The 22,732-nt window shown below is 29.0% G+C and overlaps 4 protein-coding genes across 5 annotated transcripts; 2 read left to right on the forward strand and 2 right to left on the reverse strand.

Annotated features, from left to right (window-relative positions):
* Positions 1-205: 205 nt before the first annotated feature.
* Positions 206-2,786, reverse strand: LOC103577136 (phosphotriesterase-related protein). Its single transcript, XM_008557659.1, has 6 exons — positions 2,714-2,786; positions 2,295-2,645; positions 1,416-1,565; positions 1,183-1,347; positions 891-1,108; positions 206-385 (listed from the first exon to the last, which is right to left on the reverse strand). The coding sequence occupies exons 1-6, from the start codon at positions 2,739-2,741 to the stop codon at positions 254-256; spliced, it is 1,044 nt and encodes a 347-aa protein (XP_008555881.1). The 5' UTR covers positions 2,742-2,786; the 3' UTR covers positions 206-253.
* A 524-nt stretch (positions 2,787-3,310) lies between these two features.
* On the reverse strand, positions 3,311-11,397 carry LOC103577135 (cell division cycle protein 27 homolog). Its single transcript, XM_008557658.3, has 7 exons — positions 11,126-11,397; positions 9,815-9,890; positions 8,570-9,083; positions 8,166-8,475; positions 5,585-6,922; positions 5,326-5,473; positions 3,311-4,560 (listed from the first exon to the last, which is right to left on the reverse strand). Exons 1-7 carry the CDS (start codon positions 11,147-11,149, stop codon positions 4,430-4,432), a joined length of 2,541 nt encoding a protein of 846 aa, XP_008555880.1. The 5' UTR covers positions 11,150-11,397; the 3' UTR covers positions 3,311-4,429.
* A 2,253-nt stretch (positions 11,398-13,650) lies between these two features.
* On the forward strand, positions 13,651-17,798 carry LOC103577212 (odorant receptor 43a). Of its 2 annotated transcripts, XM_014441574.2 has the most exons (5): positions 13,651-13,952; positions 14,042-14,246; positions 14,538-14,693; positions 17,511-17,666; positions 17,726-17,798. In XM_014441574.2, the coding sequence occupies exons 1-5, from the start codon at positions 13,741-13,743 to the stop codon at positions 17,765-17,767; spliced, it is 771 nt and encodes a 256-aa protein (XP_014297060.1). In that variant the 5' UTR covers positions 13,651-13,740; the 3' UTR covers positions 17,768-17,798. The 2 variants fall into 2 exon arrangements, with proteins under 2 accessions (XP_014297060.1, XP_053595232.1); XM_053739257.1 differs by lacking the exons at positions 17,511-17,666; positions 17,726-17,798 and adding an exon at positions 14,779-14,989.
* A 1,209-nt stretch (positions 17,799-19,007) lies between these two features.
* Positions 19,008-22,707, forward strand: LOC103577211 (uncharacterized). The gene is made up of 6 exons (XM_053739294.1): positions 19,008-19,365; positions 19,926-20,283; positions 20,918-21,083; positions 21,174-21,203; positions 22,429-22,500; positions 22,702-22,707. The coding sequence occupies exons 1-6, from the start codon at positions 19,008-19,010 to the stop codon at positions 22,705-22,707; spliced, it is 990 nt and encodes a 329-aa protein (XP_053595269.1).
* Positions 22,708-22,732: the final 25 nt, after the last annotated feature.

Here is a 22,732-nt window from a genome sequence, read left to right on the forward strand (position 1 = left end):
TTTTTTTGCAAACGTTTTATTTTTTTATTTAGCTTTTACTTTGTCGTTATTCCAGATGAGAGGACAACAAATTGTTAGAGACCTTTTTTTTTAATTTTTTATCGTAATTATTATCTAATAAATAAAATATAAATAGACCTTTAATAGTTTTTTAAATAATTTTTATTTATTATTTATTAATTATTATAATTGTGTAGTCAATCGATAGATCAATCAATTGAGTTTATTTATGACTGAGTAAATGTATTTGAATTTAATAAGACAACCATCTCCTGGGATTTTCAATAGTAATGGCATCTATTTCTTGAGCAGTAAATCCTTTGGCTGGCATACGTGGCAAGACATTTGTAAGAATGTGAGAGTATCCATGTCCGCCGAATTTAACCTGGAACCAGTCAACCATCGAGAGGGAATCAATTTTTAAACCTTAAACTTTGATAGCGGTTTGATATATTCTGTCATTGCGGAGAGACATTTATTTAGTGGCTGTTTTTTTAAATATTTAATATACTAGTACACTGAAAAATCGGGAGTGATTACGGATTTTTTTTTTAATTTTTAAAAATTTAAATTTTTTATCTGTCAAAAATTAAAAAAATTACTTCTACTGTATTAAAATGTCTATAACTTTTTAAATTTTAAATTTATCGATTTTTTTCATCAGACATTTTTTATAGCCCATTAAATTATCTATAAAATTTTCCTATAACTTTTTTACGTAATGTCAAAATTTAATCAGCAAAACTGATGTAGAGTAATAGTACTTTAAAAATAATTTTTTTTTTTTTTAATAATTTTAAATAGAAGAGGAAAAAAAATTCGCTGCGCTGCAAAATAACAATTTAATATAAAAATAAATAAAAAAAAAAAAATTGATCACAGCAATTTACCAGCCGGTGCTTGGTATGGATATCGTGACTCATGAGAATCTGATCTACGCCCCGGTCTCGCTTTATCCAATTTATCCGGTCGAGTCTCTGGGCATCCGAGGGCATGTCCGTGGTCTCATCAAGTTGATAGTAAGAACATTCTGTTCCAAATAAATCGAATTGAGTATAGCAGCCCAGCTTTGCAAATTCCAGGAGCTCGTCTTTTTTCACCAGCGTTCCTATTATTTTAAATAAATAAATAAATAATTAAAAAACCAGTTTTAAAACAATACTAATTGTAAATTTAATTAACTGTCTAAATGAGACATGACAGCCTTCTTGGCATCGCCACCAGCTTCGGAAAATATTCTCATTATTTCAAAAGGCGCTTGGGAATTTCTTCCGGGATGAAATGACACCGGGCAGTTTAGCTGTCTTTGGACTTTGGCTGTGGCGCGAATTGCTTTTTTTTCAAATTCTAAATGACAAATTCCATAAATAGATGAATAACTAAATAAATATTTAAATACTTATCAATTAAATTACCAGTTATTGGCCAAGAACTACCAACTTCACCAACAAATCCAGCTTTAACACCCGGATATTCTTCACAACCTTCAGTTAATTCTTTTAAAATTAAATCGTACATTTGTTCTTCATTTTTTAAATTATTTTGACAGGCTTCAACATAGTGACCTTAAAAAAGATAATTAATAATAATCGTCATTCTCACAGTACCCCCCACTTTTTAAAAATTTTCAATGACAACTGTCAGAAGTGAATTAAAATTTTATCAATTAATTCAAAAAAAAAATTCAAGTTGCAACTTCCGTTGAGTTGATTTAAAAAAAAAATTAGACAGTTGACATCAATTGGGAGTTAAACAAAATTTCAGAAAATCGATGTCAATTTTATAATTTGAATTTTGAAATTTTGTGGCCAAAAGTTCATTCAAAAATTTTCATTTGACTTCTGGTTGATGTCAACTGTCAGTAATTTTTTTAAAACTCTAAATCTCAACGAAATTGTTCTCTTTTTAATTAAGGTTTTAATTTTTTTTTAGTTAATTGATAAAATTTTGACATCTTTAAGATACAAGTCTTGAGGCTGTTTTTTTTGACCTATCAAGACACCAAAATGTTTATAACAATTAGGAGTTTATCACCGAAAAAATGTCTGCTTAAAAAACTTAATAGAAATGACGTCAAAAATTAAATTACAAATGTCATCTAAATGATGTTTAAATTGAAATGACTATATTAGGACAGAAAAAAGATGTCAAATTTCCTATGACTCCTAGAGTCAACATCTTAAAAAAAACTTAGTTTTGAGAAAAAAAAAAATTTGTCTTCTCCTTTTAAATGACATCTTAAAGTTGTCCCTGTGCTACTTGGGTAGTCATAGATATAAATAATTAAATCTTACCGGTCCCAGCAATAATATTAACACCAGTTTGCTGGCTAACTTTAATCATCAAAGGAATGTCCCGTTTAATTCCATGACTCGTGTTCTCTACAATCGTACCACCGCCATGTAATTTAAATAATTCAACTTCTTCTAAAATAGCCGCGTGAGTATCAGCATCATTAAATGTAACATTGTATCGACTACTGTACGGATACTGTCTTACAAGCCCGACATTTCTGATATCAATCCCACTGGCAAAATGATTCTTGAGTTTGTCAGGCGGAGGTACGTAAAATTTATCAAAATCCAGCGCCAGATGCTCGTGAGTTAATGTCCTGGATAGTAGGGACAGATTCGTTGCTCCAAGGACTTTAACAAAAATCGTTTATTTATTATTAATTATTATTTAAAGTTTGTTAATTTTGACAAAATCATACCTGTTTGCACACTACCAGCTGGATTCATTATTAAATGTCTTGTGTATTACAGTTGAGTGCAGGCTGTGATGTGGAATTTTCATATTTTATGTACCGTTATCTCTTATGAGATAACTTTATACACATACTTATGTTAATATTTATTATTTAATTATAAATTATCATTTAAGACTTTTGTTTTTTATTTTTATTTTAATTTATTAGACAGTAATTATTTATTTTTTTATTTTTACTAGGCGGCAAATTCATTCTTTAAATAAATAAATTATATAAGCTTTTATTTTATCAATATATATATATATATATATATATATATATATATATATATATATATATTATAAATTTTGCTATATACTTCATCACTATTATATTAACTTTATTATAAATAATTAGAACTTATTAATTCAAAAAAGAAAAAAATATTTATTTCCCGCTAAAAAATTCAAAATTTAAATTTTACGGCGGAAATTAAATTTTGCTCTACAGAAAAAATCTAAAATAATAATTACTAAAATATGAATAGGAAAATAATTAAAATAAAATGGAGTTGATTTTTTTTTTTTTTTTTTTTTTTTTCAAATTTATTATATCCTTTATTTTATAACCTTGAGCTGGAAATAATAAAAACACTCAAGATCTTAACTCTTCAATCTGATTAAATAATCTATCGACATATATATACATATATATAGAAATATAAACCACATTACTGTTAAATAATTAGTGTCAGTAGTAATAAATAAATATATATATATGTATATATTTTATAGCCCACTAGTGTCAATCGAGCGATCGCCGTCACATTAATCATTTAATTTATTATTTTAAGCTGATTAAAATGCCACCGAGCGATCGTCAACGACCAATTGCACTCATTTATTTAAATAATCGTAATTTAACGGCTTCTTTTTTTAGCCTAACTCATTTATCATCCATATATTTTTGTATATATATATTATCAATAATAATTATAATAATAATAATTAATAATAATAATAATAATAATAATTAATAATAATAATAATAATAATTAATAATAATCATAAAATACTAATAATTTACATTTACACAAAACTCTCATATTTATTTCCTCAATTCTTTTCTTTTTGTTTAATATTCAGTCGTATTATATTAATTTATTTCGATAAAAACAATTAAATCTCAGTAATAAATTTGTTTGTCTGTAAAAAAAAAAAAAAAAGAAATAGACAGAGAAGACTCGAAACAAGTAGAAAAAAAATATACATTATAATTTACAAAGCAAAAAAAACTATACGGCGAAATAATTTAAAATCCGCGGTTATTTTTTGCTTGTTGGGTCTATATTTATATTTATATATATTTATATAGACATTTAGATCACGATGAGTATTTATTACAATTAATTAATTAGTAGATTAATTAATTAAATTAATAAATAAATTTACTGCGACTCGTAACACGCGTTGATTAATTAATGTCCTTATGTTTATAGTGAAATAATTAAAAACGAAAGAGTGGTGACTACAGTTATCGTAGACGATCTCAATTCGTGTTGTCGTTGAATTTATTTATATTTATTATAATTATTTTACGTCAGTAGATACGACGATAACGGTGACGACGTCGGTGACGTGGCCGCTGCAGCCGTCTCAGACGGTAACGAGCGAGTCGACGACGACGGATACTTGAGTTTAACCGATACGCAAGCAAACTCACGTGAGTTACTCGGAGCCTTCATAAGCTGTCATCGCTGTCATCTTGATTTGTTTCTACGCTTAATGTACTCGCGAGACCACTGACCTCCGCTGCTAGTTCGCCGCCACCTTCTGTTTCGTGGGCTAGATTTTGACCCTGTTGCTCATTTCCTTAAAAAAAAAAAAAAAAATTTATTTATATTAATCGACTAGTCATAAGCCTCTTCCCCTCAATCGGGAGTTACTGAGTCCACACAACTTCCTCCTTAACCACTCTAAGGAGTTTCGTACCAGAGAGCCCGTTATAAGCCTCCGTTAAAATTCTCTAAATTATAAACTAACAACAGGAAGAATAGATTAATTAATGATGAAAATTTACTGTCTATCTTTCGCGGATAATAATTTAATCATTATTAAGTAAAATATAATTTATTGTTGATAATTGTAATGATGAATTATATTAAAAGCTTCTGTTACAATTTAAAAGTTTTATTGAGCATTAAGTTGATCAATAAAATTATTATTTTAATTATTACTGTAATCAATACCGTTATCATTATCATTTTTTTCATTATAATTATTATTAGTGTAAAAATATTAGTATTTGTTTTAGCGTCATAAGTACCAGGAAAATCGGGATAGTCGCGTATGTGACAAAATGTTAATATGACGTTTAAAATTATATAAAATAAAAGAGGCTTATAACGGGTAGTCGAGAACAAAACTAAACGCACGGTAGTGGGAAGACTGAAATTCTAAAAAAAATTCCCCCTATGTCCCCTAGACCAGGCTTATGATGTAGACTGTAAAAATTTGAACTTCGGTATTCTTGTCCAAAAAAAAAAAAATTCATTACAAGAATCCAAAAAAACTAAATTTCTTTCCTACAATTTATTAATAAATTTTCTTAATAATTAATTAAAAATAAATAATTACCAGAATTAGCAACCGGCGTTTCTTCATCGCTCTGTCCAGGACTTAAAATAGCTTCTTTAATTTGACTATTAACGCCTTTAGGATCTAAATCCGTTGCCCAACTGAAGTACATCAACGCTAAATGAGTATTGCCAAGTTTTTTGTGAACCTACACAAGTATAAAACAAAACAACAATTGAATCTTCAAAGTAACTATCAAATTTATAAACCAATTAATCTAAATAAAGATCAAAGATGAAAGTAAAAGCAGCTTAGTTACCTTTCCTATCGAATAGTAGACTAGAGATTCTTTGGGTGCGATATTTTTGAGTTCTTCAAATTCACGAAGTGCCTCATTGTACCGTCCGATTGAAAAATTGATACTGGCCCGATGGAACTTACAAAGTGTGTTGTCCGGGGCGTTCGCGATAGCGGCGTTGAGTGTTCTCAGCGCGAAATCGGTTTTTTTAAGCGCGTGCTGGACGACTCCGATGTGGCACATGATAGCAGAGTGATAGGGATTTATCTGCAGCGCTCTTTTGAAGTGGACTTCCGCTAAGCTGTATTGCTCCTGCTTTGAGTAAATGGTACCGAGACCAAACCAGGCGTTGTAATGCCTCGGGTCTAGTCTTATCGCGTTTCTAAACGCGTGCACGGCTTTCTCTAGCTCCTCGGTCAGAACATACTCGTGGCCAAGGAGCGTATAGGCGTACGGGAAGTTCGGGTCCACTTGGATCGCGCGCTGGAAAAATTTTATCGCAGTCTCGTGTTCCGTTTGAGCTGAGAACAAATTACCCGTAGCGCACCAGGCTGCCGGGGAATTGCGATCCTCTGCAACGAGTTCCTGCGCTAAAGTCGACAGCTGGACCTCAGAGTGTAAATGCCACAAGACAGTGCTGTATATTTCCATTAAATCCATACGCTGAGGCTCCAATTGCCTGACTTCGGAAAAATAATTAGCCGCCTTTTTGTAGTCATTCATTTCAAAATGGGCTCGAGCGAGCATTGATAAGACCCAGCCGGTGTTGTAGTGATGTTTTGGTAGGACACTGAGTATTTCAACGGCTTGTGAACAATTAAATTGACTCAAATGCTGATAAGCCATTCCGAGTTCACGTAACAATGACATTAGACCTTCAGCGCATTGTTTTTGAACCAGCACTGCGCAGTGTTGTTGACTGGCACAGTTACTATTATTACTATTATTACTATTGTTATTGCTATTACTATTTTGATTCAATGCATTTGTCGTGGCGACCATTTTCTCAGACGTTATTGTTTCACTTTTTTCCTTATCACTGCGATTACGTTCGTTTAGTTCATTGAATGTCGCTTTGTTTAAATTTGTCTTTGACAAACGCGCTTTGGTCTTGCGGGAGGGTGACTTTGGTGTTGTGAATTTATTTCTATTGGGCGATTTGTTGTTTTCTTTAACCGAGTAGCTGTGACTGAAAAGTCGGGAAGAACGACGGACGTTGGGCCCCTGGAGAGTCGGCGGCGCTGGAGTTGGTGTTGTTGGTGTTACGGTTACGATATTTGCGGTGTTGCTTGTGTTCCCTGACTGGGAGAACACGGGCTTGCCCTGTTGCAATGGAGTCTCTTTTCTCGATATAAATTGCTATAATAGTAACAATTAAATTTTTATTTTATTTAATAAATGCGGTCTTTAATTGGGTCATTATTTTTTTTTTTTTATTTTCTGATAAACGTATGGTGTATATTTATATAGAATTGAATTATATATGTTCGCTGAGTCTTTATGGTGAATAATTTGTTAGAGACAAGTTTCGAATTTACTTTTACAAGAACTATTCGTAACTTACAAAGTTTTGATGTCTCAGGTTAAAGTTTTAAAACAATTTTGTAAAGAATCCAATAGTTTGTAAAAAAAGTCTGAAGATGAGTATGAGTAAATAGAAAAGTTTAAAAGTTATACGCAATCTAATGTCGGTTGATAAAAAATAAATGATTATTTTTAATTTTTTAATAGAAAATTTACGTCTATTAAAATTAATCAGACTTTTATGAAAATCGTAAAGTTGTGGAAAATTTGAATTAAACTTTTTGACGCGGTTTTAAAATTTAAAACGAGAAATTTCAGGGAATTTGGAATAAAAATTAAAGTTTAACTTCTGTGTAAAGAAACTTACAAGCTTGAGTTTAAGTTTTTTTTTTTTAGAAAATTTAATGTCTTGAGAGGAAAATTCTTTTAATAATTTGAAATAAGAGAAAAATGTCACGGGTGACATTAAAGCTGACCCAATAATTTTTTTGTGGATTAAAAAAAAAGAGACTGCTATAAAAATAAATGACCTGAACTATCCCGTTTCCAACAAGAAAATATGTTTTTATATATTTATTTACTATGAAAATATAAAATTTTTTTATGCAGATTTTAGAATAGTAAAATTTTATTTTCATGCGTATAAATTATTGAAAAAATATCAGGTTTAAAAATAAAAACTAATAATAAGTAAATTCATCTAATCAGTAAGAAAATAATTGTCTTAAAATTATTTGGTAAGAAAATTCTATGGGGGCTGATAGAGTCCGTTATAAATAATCGTGACAAAAATTCCTGAACAAAAATATCCATCACTAAAATAACCCAATTAATTTCATCGATATATTAAAGTATGGTAAAATTCAGCTCAAAATATAAATTTTAGTTGCTCGAGAAATCAATAATTCCGAATATTCTGCTAATTTTTTGAAAAGTGAAAGCCAAAATTTTTTAGGTCACTCTAATATATTTTTATTGAGTATCAATCGTAAATTTAAACTCGACCCGATTCTGACACTCGGACACTTTATTAAATGTACAGAGGGTATTTATTAATAAATAAATGAATATAACTTACGCCTACATGAGCACGAAGACTACTGACACGTTTAGCTAAACTTTTCTGATCATTTGATTCAGTTAAAGTGACATGTGAAGGTAGTACTGTTGGTTCTGGAGAATTATTGTCCAGCGGAAGAATACCAAAACTCGGAGTCAAAGGACTCATTGAATTACTAAACATACTACGATACCGCTGAGGTTTGCTGCGCGGTGATATCGTCGGTGGATTTGTATATAAAATAGCCTGTGGTTGGGGACTTTCTTCTATTGACGGATGTAATCTGACGCCCTGAGTGCCATTGACAATTACAGCTTGCGTTGGAGTCCTAAAAAAAATAATCGTCAATAAAACCCATTACCGAAGCTTAAAATTAATTAACTAGTACAGAGTTAAAATCAGCATATAGATAAAAATCTTACGTGTTTATGTTTAGCGTTGGAGAATTGCTGGGAAGAATAACGTCAGGCTCGGTAATATAATTAAGCTGATTAGTACCGTGACACATAGCGAAGGTGTCTATTTTTTCTAACTGAAATACTTTATTGGGATCAGGTTTCTCTCCGACATTACAGAGCTCCTCAAATGAGTGCCATAAAAATGGATTCAATTTTAATGCTAATTTATGCGCTTCGTTAGCCTTTGAAGTTCTTGTCAATTTGTAATATACTTTGGCTATTATTTGTAGTGAAAAACACGCTTGGTCGCCAAATTGTATAACTATATCTTCTAAATTTTTAACTTGTTTGTAGTAACCGCCGACAATGGCTGCCTCAGCTTCCGCCCATTTTTCCAAATCGTAACAACATTTTGCGAGTAAAAATCGACACTGTGGTGTACTGGGTGATTTCTTTGTTAATAAACCGTATGCTTGTCTTATTCTCCCAGCCCGGTAGTAACATGTCGCTAAGAGAAACAACGTATCTTCGTTATCCACTGAAATTTAAACGTAAATTATTAATTACTTGACTTTTATTACTTCAATAATTAGTTTCAAGTGTTGCTAATAATTATCGTATTAGAACTCAGCTATTTTTTTTATAAACAAAATATATATGAGGATATAATATTAAAATATTTATTTTTAATGATCGTTATTATAATTAATAGTCTATTGGTTGAATAATAGTACAGTAAAAACAAGTGGAAAAAAAAGACGTTTAAAAATAAGTATAGTCGGACCTCGTTATAAGACTATCATTCTGTCTTTTTTATAAATCAGGTGTCGAGATAGTTTGAGTAAGAAACTAGTAGTCTTATAACGAGGTCGGACTGTATTGAAAATTAAAAATTTTTTTTTAAACTGAGGGTTAGTGGGTTTAATATAAATATCTTAATTTAGAGTAATTATGAAAGCCAATTAATTATTTTTTTATATTTTATTTTCCTAGAGTAAAATATACTAATGTTTTTTTTATTTAAAAGACATAAATTATGTCAATTGATAATTTTTTGCGTTGACTCAAGTACCTAAATTCATAAAATTTGATTCATACCCTATACTATTTTTTTTTCCTCAAGTAAACATATATTTGATTCAACATAAAAAATAAATACTATGACTTAAATGTGACGTTCGAAATAATATTTATTATAATAACGATCAATTTGTGTATAGAGAAAAAATAACATGATTAATGAATAATTAAAAAAAAAGAAATAGTTACCTTCTGCAAAAAGCCTTTCTGATAAAAAAATAGCGTCGTTGTACGCATAGTGATTGAGACAATGCCATATGGCGGCCTATAAATAAATATTTGTTTGTTTTTATTCTTCTATAAATAAACTGTCATTATTATTGAATAAAAAAATTTATCTAATTAATCATTTACTTATTTGTAGACAATACAAATTTATACCCCATTGAAAAATAAATACACATTAGTAAACAAGCAATAAGTAGACTCGTTTTTTAATAAAAATTTTGTCAATTATTGTGTTTTCATTAAAAAATTTTGTTTTTTATAAAATTTAAATCTTCTCTTCTTAAAAAATTTTTAGTAAATTCAAAATAATGGTTTTTATCACCATCAATTTTATTATTTCCATAATTTTATCAATTATAATTTTTCTAAATCAAAAAATTATTTATAAATTTTTCTTTTTGATACTGAAATTACCCAGTGTCTAATAATTTTTTTTTTCAAAATGATAAATTTAAAAAAAATAGCACTCAGTTTTTTAAATTTTTTACACCTGCATATTTTTAGTTTTTTTTTTTTAATTGAAAAGAAAAAAAAACAATCCTAAAATTGTTAATTGTCTGCTAACTTCAGTATCATTATTTTTTTTTTATATAAATCAATATTTTAAATTTATAAATATAATTATTTATTATCATTTACGTAATTTTACAAATAAAGTAATTCAATTTACGAGTATGAATGTATCAGACATCAGACAATTTTAAAATTATTAATAAACAGCAAATAATTAATGAAATAAAATTTTTAAAAAATGCACTTAGGGAATTTTTAATTCAACAATTGCATTTTTTATAAATTTTATTTATTTAAAATTTCAAAATTTTCTGTCTGCTAAATTCTTACTCATTTTTATTACAATAATTTTAAATTATTTTAAAAAAAATTAATTTTAAAAAATATAATTATTATATAAGTAATTAATATATTTTTATAAATAAATGACTACTGATTAATTAAAAAATTATAAAATAATGTCGAAATTGGGGTAATTGAAAGTATGTCTCAAAGGAGATTAGAATTGGAATATCGATATGTTGAATTGTCAATAAGTGTAGATGTAGATGCGCAGACTAGAGACTAGACTACACATATCTATATATATATATGAATACATGTACAGACGTAACACACGTTGACTGGACGTATGAATAAAAAACTAAACTGAGTGAGTGAAATAAAAAAAGTCTTTATCTGCGTTATTTTATCAGGATAATTAAATTAGTTGGGGTCTTTCTCATAAAATATGATCGATCCGTGAATGCACTTTCTCACCTGAACTGGCTCCTGTACAATCATGCTTGCAACTTCTTTACTTATTATTATTATATATATATTTATATATATATAAATATAAATTTACTAATCCACAATTAGACAATTTGTTTATTTATTTATTTAATTTTACTCAGCAATTGTTGTCAAGTTACGGTCGGGATAAGTTACTATAAATACGAATCCGATAAGAAAAATGATAAGAGAATTGAGAAGGTTTGAACGATTCATTGGAAATATTTAACACGAGAATCCATCTTTACTCTGCTTATTTCAAGTCAACAACTGACTTTGCTATTTTTCAATTCTCCCAACCTACGATATTTTAAATATCTATTTTTGTTTTTTGGGGACAAATTATAAGTCACTAGAAAATTCGTTGCGATTTGAGGTTAAGTAAATCGACGCTAGGTGGCGGGAATTTTCAACCGTCAGTAGGCAGAGTAGATTTGGTCGTAAGTTGGTTGGTAAAGTAAAAGTTTGTCAGTTCATATTATTGGTCTGTTCAGATTTTCCGCGCGGTGCACTGGGGCGCTTACAATATACCCGGGAAAATTTTAATTCATAATTAAATTTAATTAGCCGAAAAAAAGTGAATTACCAATTTTTAAAAAATGTATTAATTATCAGTGTATTGATTAAAGTGAAACAAATGTTAGTATTTAAAATCGATCATTAATTAATAGAAATTAATGTTAATTTCGTGTGCGAAAAAAGCGTCAAAGTACTCTGGGTGGCGGGTACGAACACACCAATAGAAATAAAATAAAAAATATATAATTAATTAATTGCTTTAAATATATACATATGGATATTTATATATATATGTATATATTTAAAATAATTCATTAATTATATATTTTTTGTTATTTTATTTCTATTGGTGTGTTCAGACCCGACATCCCGGGTACTTTGACCCTTTTTTCGCACACGAAATTAACATTAATTTCTATTAATTGATGATCGATTTTAAATACTAAGCTTTGTTTCACTTAAATTTCACTTTAATCAATACACTGATAATTAATACATTTTTTTTTTAATTTTTCGCATCTATATATTTTTTTTAATGATATAGACTACAAATTATAATTTCAGACTGATAAAGTCCCTCGTCAACTGATTTCGAAACATGAATAATAAATAAACAATTACGAAAATAATAGCAATTGAATATTCTATATCATTTTGCATTTATCTACTTAAAATATAAACAATTCAGTAGTTGCCATATTAAAATAATTATATCAATTTTAGAAAATTGTTTTCCCGAAAAGAGTAACTATAGGCAATAAACTGAATACTTCAGTAGCACAATTATTATTGTAACTTAGTATCATGTACTTCTACCACTCCCGTGGTCATATCTTTGAAAACCTTTTAGTTGATAGGCCGACAAATCGATTTTCTTATATATATGGCTATACTGAAAGAAAGCTTCTTTGTATTAACTTGCATAGGACTTTGGAGACCAGTTGAATGGCAGGGAATCAAAGGGGCGTTTTACAACTGCTACACTTTACTAGTTATTTTGAATAGTGTGACTTTCGTTATTTCTGAATCCATGGAGTTAATATTTTTCAACGATGGTATTTTTGACTTCTTTAATAACTCCTCGATGTTGATAACTATTATAGGGATGTGCGGAAAAACGATAACGGTTATAAGCAATCGTGGAACTATTATCAAAATGATTGAAAAGTTTAATGGAAATCCATTTAGTCCGCGGGATAATCAAGAAGAAATTATTCACAAGAATTTCAATCGGATGATCAGGTGATTTTTTTTAAAAATCTTTATTTGAAATTTATTAAAATGTTACATACTTTCAGTGAAATGAAAAATTACTTGAAAGAATTTTTTTTTTTTTATCAGGAACTTGTTTTCAGGCAGATTTTAAAAATTTCCTTTGTAATGTCATTTTACATTAAAAAAAATTTTTTTCCGAGTTTAATTTCTCATTAAATTAATAATAGAATATGAATTTTCAAAATTTTTCTTCAAAGTAACAATTAAATTTTTTTACTACAGACATTCGGACATCATTCTGAAAATAGTCGATAGCTTCCTAGGACCTCAAAACGTCGACACCTAATGAAAACTCGATTTTCGAAAATCGGAATGAAAACAATAACTTCCCGAAATTTTTGATTTTCATTGATTCATCGATTTTCTTATCGGGAAGTCTTTTTATTTGAATCTGCTCAAGATAAATCTTTGAAATCTGATAAATTAAAAAAAATAAAAATTTTTTATGCAGTATAAACATCAATAGAAAATCGCACGAGTGGAATTTTTATTTAAATCAAACTTGAAAACGCGAAATAAAATTTTTCCAGATAATTTTCTGGCAGTAGGATAGTAGAATTTGCTGAAAATATGTAACATTCAAATATCAAAGTACGAATTGTTAGATGATCATAAAAAATATTAGATTTAATACTTTTGTGTATGCAGTATTTTTTGAAGTATCTGTAAGCGTATTTACGGTGGGAAAAGTATTTGAAGATCGTCCACCAGGGGTTTTACCCTGCAGAGCATGGCTACCTTACGATTATTCAAATAATATCATTATTTATTGGGTGACCGCTTCCCAGCAGCTTCTTACCATTTTTATGAGTGCCAACGTTGACATTGCCTATGACACTTTGTTTCCTGGGATGATGATGCAAGTTTGCGCCCAAATAAATGTACTCAAACATCGATTTCGTCTTACTTTAGATGCACTGGAAAATGTTTCCGTCGACAAAATGGATCCTGTTATGGTTAAAACTGTTGAAAAAAAAATTTTTGCCGAGTGTGTTGAGTATCATGTAGAAATTTTAAGGTTATTTGATATTTTTATATTATATATTTAGATCTAAAAAATAATAATTGTTATTTTTTTTAATTATATAAGAATTTATTTGTTTGTAGGATGGTTGATATAATGAGTCATGTATTTGGCCCAATGATATTTATTCAATATTCATTCAGTTCAATAATTCTCTGCAGCAGCGTTTACGCGCTATCTCAAATGGTGCCCTTTTCGCCAGAATTTATTGCATGCTCTGTATATATTCTCTGCATGTTCTTCCAAATATTCGTCATCTGTATGTCGGGCAACCGAGTAACTCTCGAGGTAAATTAATAGCTATAAAATTTTTTCCAAAAATATATATAAGCTAGAGGTACTATTTTTGGCCACTATTTGACACTAGAAAAATTTAAATAAAATAATTTGTAAAAGACGCAATGACAATTAATTTTTAAAATCTGTACAAAGATATTTTTATCACATTGATACAATAGAAATTTTATTTTATACTTTTCCATTAATCAAAATGAAGTATTAAGTGTCCAAAAATGGAACAGTGGCTAAATGTGTTTTCTACCCTACATCTACAGAAAAAAAAAAAAAAAAAGATAATAGTTTGCAGAACTCAGCACTGCAATGTACAATACAAATTGGTTCGCACTGAGCAATAATGCTCAAAAACACATTGTCATGATGATGATGTCGTCAATCAAACCGATTATATTCGCCAGTGGACATGTTGTTACTTTGTCACTAGAATCATTCAAACGAGTAAGTCCAAAACTTCTTTGTTCACTCAAACTACTTTTTTTTAGCTGTAAATTTGAAAAAAAAAAATATATAACAATTTTTTCAGCTGCTAAAACTATCCTACACTATTTACAATGTATTCCAACAATCATCTTGAGTAATGTGAACTAATAAAAAAGTATTGCTTAGAATTAAACTGAGTCAATAAATTTATTTAGTCTCAAGTTGTAAGTTAGTTTGAGAGTTCTTGTCCTGGTGAAATTTAATCAACGACTAATCCCCACTATTCTCTAGACAACAGAACCCGAACCAAACAATAGTTGCTTTATTAAAATATAAATATCATTTCATATTCAACAAATTGTCCATTTAATAATTTAAACCCTTTCTTATGACAATTCTTCGTACTAAACATTTCCCCCTATAATTCTTGTTGCGAATTTACCTCAAGATAATTACAGCAATTTGAATTTTATAACAGCGGGAAATTTTGTATTTAAAAATTAAAACCCCGTCGTATGACAATTCTTGGTAGTATATATTTTCCCCTATACTTTTTGCTAAAAATTTGAAAATTTACCTCTAGGTGATTACGGCAATTCAGTAACTTATAGTTGGATAAATGCTGCAATTTGAATTTCATATAGACGGAAATGCTTAATATTTAATAAGTAAGACTGGCAACAAAGAAACACCCTTTTCTTGACTGCAGTATTAGAATATCTGTCGGCTCTTGCTGACAATACCAGCATCTAATCGATACAATGACAACTATTTTACCACAATGTTTCTTTATACTAAGTTGGGTCGGTCTTTGGCGACCCGTTGACTGGCAGGGATGGAAGTGCATACTCTACAATGCGTACAGTTGGTTTGTCGTGCTGAATAATATTTTATTTATAGTAACAAAGTTTTTAGATATGATTTTAGTGAGTACTACGGCAAATGAATTTATAAATGATCTCGCCAGTATGACCGGTCAAATCGGTGCATTTGGAAAAATAATTGGGGTTCTTTATAAACACAGAATGATAACTCATGTTATTCAACTTTTGGACGAAAAACCTTTTCTATTATTCGATCTGTTTGAAAATGATATTAAAAAAAAATATGATGATATGTTTAGGTAAATCTTTAGCTACATTTTAAAACTTTTTTTGATCATTACACTGTAAAGAATCTGGAGTAAATTCGGAGTGATTTCATAGAAAAAAAAATGTCTATTGGTTGATCCTACGGGCCAGCCCCAAAACTTCCCGCTGTTTTTGAGCTCTTTGAGCTCGAAAGCATTGCTGTGAATACATTTTCCAGCTCTTCGAGCTTTTATTTATAAGTCTTCTACAATAACGCTGGTACATAACAGCAAAGGAAAAAAATTTCTCTAGGATTTGTCTAGGATTCAGAGAAGTCTTCTATAATAACTCGAACACATAAAAGTAAAGTTTATTTTTTCGAGGAGTGATTTCAGAGATGTGGATTTTTTTAATCTTAAAATCCTCATTCACTCCGATTCGGATTTCAAATTTTAAAATAAACTGCCTTTCGGAGTGAATTATAAATCCAGGGATTATATAAATACAAAGTCATTCGATACAAATTCACTCCGTATTTAACAAGCATTAACTCCAAAAATTTTTTACAGTGTATTAATAACACTAATATTTGAAGAAACGTTTAGTGGTTTGAGCAGTGTTAATAAATCTTGTAAAGCGTTGTAATCCGTTTGTATTGTTTGTTCTTTACTGCAGCAGTTTCTGGAGTTTTAATTACTCAAACATTGATGGCTGAGTTTCCAACTATACTGCCTTTCAAAGGATGGTTCCCTTATAATTACTCGGAACCAAGTATTTTTATAATAACTGCAGCTCATCAATTATTTACATTTTTTCACGGCGCGTACGTTCATGTGGCTTTTGATACACTATTTCTTGGAATGATGCTGTACGTTTCAGTACAAGTAAATGTACTGCAGTATCGATTTAAACATACCATTAGGACAGTGGTTAAGTTTGACGTCATAAATCAAAACAGTGATGAGGAAAATAATCCTAATAAAAAACTTATCGCCGAGTGGGTCGACCATCATAATCATGTTCTAAGGTTTTTATATATTAGGGGAGACCGAGTATGGAGGTCTTTCCATTATTAAGTTTTTACACAGAAAAAAATTATTTCTTGGCGCAAGTAATTTTTTGCATTATGAATAAAAAAAAAAAAACGATTGTCTTAGGATTAGAAAAAAAAATTTCTTCGTGTAGGAGATTTTTTTTTGTCCCAAGAAAATTTATTTTTTAAATTGACAATCCAAACAATATCTTGGAGCAAGTAAAGATTTTCTCAGGGCCAGTGAAAATTTTTTGTGTCAATAAATTTTTTTTTCTGTGTATAGAAATATTGCAATTTTTTATTTTTTTAAAATGATTTAAAATTCTAAAGAACTTTATTATTCAAATTTAAAAACTGAGTTGCCTTTGCTTTGATCCTTCTTATAGTTAAATTTATTAATCTAAATTTTTATAAAAATAACCGGTTATCATATATAGATTTTTAGAAATATATGAATAAATTTTTTTAGTTTATCAAATTATGTGCATGGAATATATTCCGGGCCAGTTTTTCTCCAATATTGCCTGAGTTCGACTCAGATTTGTGTCACTGTCTACGGTATGACAAGTGTTCCTATATTTTCTGTTGAATTTATGAGCCGTATATTTTTTTTATGTGGTACAACGTTGCAAATATTTATGCTTTGTATGGCTGCTCACCAAGTGACACTTGAAGTATATTTAAAATTAATTTTATAAATTTTAATTATTAGTGCTAAATTTTTTTAAAAAGTTTGCAGATTTAAGCAACTCGACCTACAATACCGATTGGTGTGATTTAGATATCAGACACAGAAAATCTATTATTATTATTGTTTCACAAGCATTGAAGCCTGTCATATTTACGTCTGGTTATTTCGTAACTCTGTCACTTGAGTTGTTCAAAAATGTAAGATAATTTTCAAATATTTAATTTTTTCGATACTCATATTAATTATTTTTTTACAGGTGATTAAATTGTCTTATTCCATTTATAATTTCCTACAGTAGTCACATTTTATTGTGTAAAAATAGAACTAGATGTTAGCTACATATATTTGCTGTAGAATGATCTACTATAATAGTAACATATTGTGCACATCAACACATAGTACTTTATACTAGTTCACGGATTTCCAATCCCATTTCTTATATGTAAAAATTCTTGAAGACATTCAAATAAATTCTATTTGCAACTAGAAAGGAACAATATTATTCATTTAATAATTACTAAAATAATCAAACCTGACAACTGAATATTCACTAATTTATCCTAATATGGGTCTGAAGTACTTTAATACCTAAACTTGGACTGGAGTAAATTCGGATTAAAATAAAATCTTGATCTTTCCCTATTTACTTCATATACAGAATGATTTTGAGTAAACTTCGGAGCTCTGATTTCCGGAGAAAATGCAGATTGATCAAATTTTTAATCACGCCGAATTCACTTCCGATTTTGTGGAGTGTAAGAACGTTGTTACGTTGTCACTAGAATCATTCAAACGAGTAAGTCTAAAATTTTTTTGTTCACTCAAACCACTTTTATTTAGTTGTAAATTTGAAAAAAAAAATATTTAACAATTTTTTCAGCCGCTAAAACTATCCTACATTATTTACAATGTATTCCAACAATCATCTTGAGTAATGTGAACTAATAAAAAAGTATTGCTTAGAATTAAACTGAGTCAATAAATTTATTTAGTCTCAAGTTGTAAGTAAGCTTGAGAGTTCTTGTCATGGTGAAATTTAATCAACGACTAATCCCCACTATTCTCTAGACAACAAAACCCGAACCAAACAATAGTTGCTTCATTAAAATAGAAATATCATTTCATATTCAACAAATTTTCCAGTTAATAATTTAAACCCTTTCTTATGACAATTCTTCGTACTAAACATTTCCCCCTATAATTCTTGTTGCGAATTTACCTCAATATAATTACAGCAATTTGAATTTTATAACAGCGGGAAATTTTGTATTTAAAAATTAAAACCCCGTCGTATGACAATTCTTGGTAGTATATATTTTCCCCTATACTTTTTGCTAAAAATTTGAAAATTTACCTCTAGGTAATTACGGCAATTCAATAACTTATAGATAGATAAATGCCACAATTTAAATTTCATATAGACGGAAATGCTTAATATTTAATAAGTAAGACTGGCGGCAAAGAAACTCCCTTTTCTTAACTGCAGTATTAGAATAACTGTCGGCTCTTGCTGACAATACCAGCATCTAATCGATACAATGACAACTATTTTACCGCAAAGCTTCTTTATTTTAACTTGCATCGGTCTTTGGAGACCCGTTGACTGGCAAGGCTGGAAGTGCATACTCTATGACATGTACAGCTACTTTGTCGTCGTAACAAATTTCGCGTTTTCATTATCACAGCTCCTGGATATTATTTTAGTCCGTACTTCAATAAATGAATTAACAAATAACATGACAATGTTACTTGTAATGGTAACTGCCTGTGGAAAAATACTCGGAATTCTTCGCAACCGCAATGAAATCCTTCAAATTATTAAATCTTTAGAAGAAAAACCTTTTAAACCTCGTGACCAATATGAAATAGATATTCGAAACAAGTATATTTATGTCAGTAGGTAGGTGTGGATTTTATAAATATGTTTTTTTTTATACCCAGAAAAAAAAGATTTTTTTGGTGCAAAAATAAATTTTCATAATGAAAAAATTTTCTTAGGGTGAGTAAAAATTTTACGCGCCAAATATTGTTTTTTCTGTGTATAGATTTATTACACTGTAAAAAATTTTCGGAGTGAACGTGAATTAAATTCGGAATGAATGCGGAGCAGATGACTTGTGTATTTATTTCATCCCCTGGAGTCAAATTCACTTCAAAGGGTAGTTTATTTTGAAATGAAAACGGAATCGGAGTAAATGAGGATTTGAAAAAAAATCAGATCACTCTGATGAAAAAGCCAACTCTTTATTTACTCCATATACGGAATGATTTTGTCAAAAACTACGGAACTCCAAGTGACGGATTTAATTTGAATTCAAATAAAATCTGTAATCACTCCTGATTTTTTACAGTTAATTAAGATTATTTTTAACAATACACGAAAATTTTATGAACAATGAGAGGATAAACTCCATAAAGTGTTTTAACCCGTTCTTATTGTGTGTATTTGACAATAGGAATATCAGGAATTTTATTAACGCGAATTCCAGAAGCTAAATTACCCGATGTATTGCCTTTCAGCAGCTGGTTGCCTTACAATTATTCAAACCCGAAAATTTACTTACTAACTGCTGCTCAGCAAATTATTAATTCTCTGATTAGTACCTACGCTCAGGTTGGTTTCGATACTCTCTTTCCTGGAATGATGATGTATGTTTCTGCACAAACAAATATACTCCAGTATCGTTTCAAAAAAGTTATCAAAGCTCTTGAGAAAATTAATCTCAAAAATTGTGCCGACCAAGTCAAGAATCATAAAGACGCTGAGAAAAACATTATTACTGAGTGGGTCGAGTGCCATATTGCTGTTTTAAGGTTTTTTTTTTTTTTTTTTTTTTTTAATATTTTTAAATAGGACCTGAATAATCTTATTCATTTACTGTACGTTCAGTTTTTCAGATTACGTTTACGAAATATTTTCGAAACCTGTTTTTTTGCAGTATTGCTCAAGCTCAATAATGCTTTGCGGAACAGTATATTATTTTTCAAGTATTCCAATGGACTATGTTGAATGTATCAGTACTATGGTTTTTATTATCGGCACGATTTTACAAATATTTATGTGTTGCATGTCAGCTCATCAATTGACTCTTCAGGTAAATTCAAATTTTCTCCGACTATTAATAAATTAATTTTTATCTTCCATGAGCTTTAACATTAATTGTCTTCCATGAAAAAATTTTTCTTGTACTGGAGTAAAAAATAAAAAAAAAAAAAATTAGTATTTTCAGTTGATCTTTGGATAATGGGATCTGTCAAAAATTATGACAAAAATTTGAATATTCATAAAAATATATATAAATATAGATATCATTTTTTTAATGAAAATTTTTCATTGGGATCCAGAGACCAATTGCCGAAAGTGCTGACATTTTATTTTATTTTTTTGTTGGTTAAAAAAATTATGAGGGATAAAAATTAAAGAATGCAAAGAAATTTTTAAAAAAAGAAAATTCAAGTTTGCAGATCTTAATGATGAAATGTATAACACCGATTGGTTCAATCTGAGTATAAATGCTAAAAAATCCATGATTATAATCGTCCTGAAAACATTTCAACCTGTGGTTTTCATGTCTGGTTATATCGTCACACTTTCAATTGAATCCTTCAAAAGTGTAAACTGAAATTTTCTATAATTTATTTTCATTATGCAAAAATTCTAAAGATATTTTTTAGTTAATTAATTAATAAACTAATTTTTTCAGGTAATGAAATTATCTTACTCTATTTATAATGTACTTCAGTAAGAAAATAACGTATAAATTTCACAGTGTTTTTGATTTGTTACTACAGACACTGAAATGTATTTACTCAACACAATTTTTTGTAGTTTGTAATTTTTTTAAAAATAAAACAAATTGTATGACATTAATGTTTTTCTATACGAAAAAGTAAAATAAAATTATGAATATTTATCATGTAATCAAAATATTTTTTTAAGTGTGTTCTAATATAAAATTTAAAAAACTATTAATTAGAGTTGAGCAAAATAATGAAAATTTTATTTTAAATCTATTATTTGATAATTTTCCTCTACGAATATCGGAAAAAATAACCCCCTTTTTTTAAATTTTAAATTTTCATAGCGGAAGTTAAAAATAATTTAACACATGGTGTCGTCAATTAAACCCATAGTAATACCAGTGAATTTTATCTGTAGAATTATTAACAAAAGTAAGTCCAAAATATTGTTGTCATATATAATTATTTAATTGCTTCGATGCAAATTTTAAAAATAATTAGTTAATTATTTTTAGCTTCTCAAATTATCTATACTAAAAAACTTACGGCTGGTATTAAATAATAAAAAAGAACTGTAGATTTGAGTAAATAAATTTATTTAGACTCAAGTCGTAAGTTAACTTAAGTGTTCTTATCTTGGCGAAATTTAATCAACGACTGATCCCCACTTTTCTCTAGACAACGGAACCAGAAGCAAACAAAAGTCTCTGCATCGCAATAGAAATATTATTTTATATTCAACAAACTGTTCATTTAATAATTTAAGCCCTTCTTTATAACAATTCGCGATATCAGATATTGTCTTCTATTTTTCCCGCTGCAATTTTGGAAATTACCCTCAAGATAACCGGCAATTAAACTTATAGATAAGTGCCGCAATTTGAATTTTATATGGACGAAAATTTTAAATATTTAATGTGAGACTTGCGATACAGAGACTTTTCTTACTCGACTGCAGTATTGGGATAACTCTAGACCCTTGCTAACAATAACAGAAATCTAATCAATACAATGACAGCTATTTTACCGCAAAGTTTTTTTATACTGAGTTGTGTCGGTCTTTGGCGACCCATTGAATGGCAGGGTTGCAAGTGCATACTTTACAAAGCGTACTGTTGTTTTATCGTACTGAATAATATACTTTTTTCATTAACCGAGTTTTTAGATCTCATTTTAGTCAGCAGTACAATAAATGAATTTACAAATGATCTGGCCAAGATGCTTGGTCAGGTCGGCGCATTTGGAAAAATAATTGGGGTTCTTTGCAATCACAGAATGATCGCTTATGTCGTACAACTTTTGGACCAGAAACCTTTTACTTTACTAGATCTATACGAAATTAATATTAAAAAAAAATATATTTATATTTATAGGTAAGTTGTCATATATTTTAAAAAATTTAAATGAATCTTTATGTACATTGGATTGAGCAGAGTTTATAAATCTTGTAAAGCTTTGTAATCCGTTTTTATTTTATGTTTTTTACTGTAGGAGTAACGGGAGTTTTGTTTACTCAAATATC

This window comes from Microplitis demolitor, chromosome 5 (assembly GCF_026212275.2).
Source record: "Microplitis demolitor isolate Queensland-Clemson2020A chromosome 5, iyMicDemo2.1a, whole genome shotgun sequence".
In the NCBI taxonomy this organism is placed as follows: Eukaryota; Metazoa; Arthropoda; class Insecta; order Hymenoptera; family Braconidae; genus Microplitis; species Microplitis demolitor.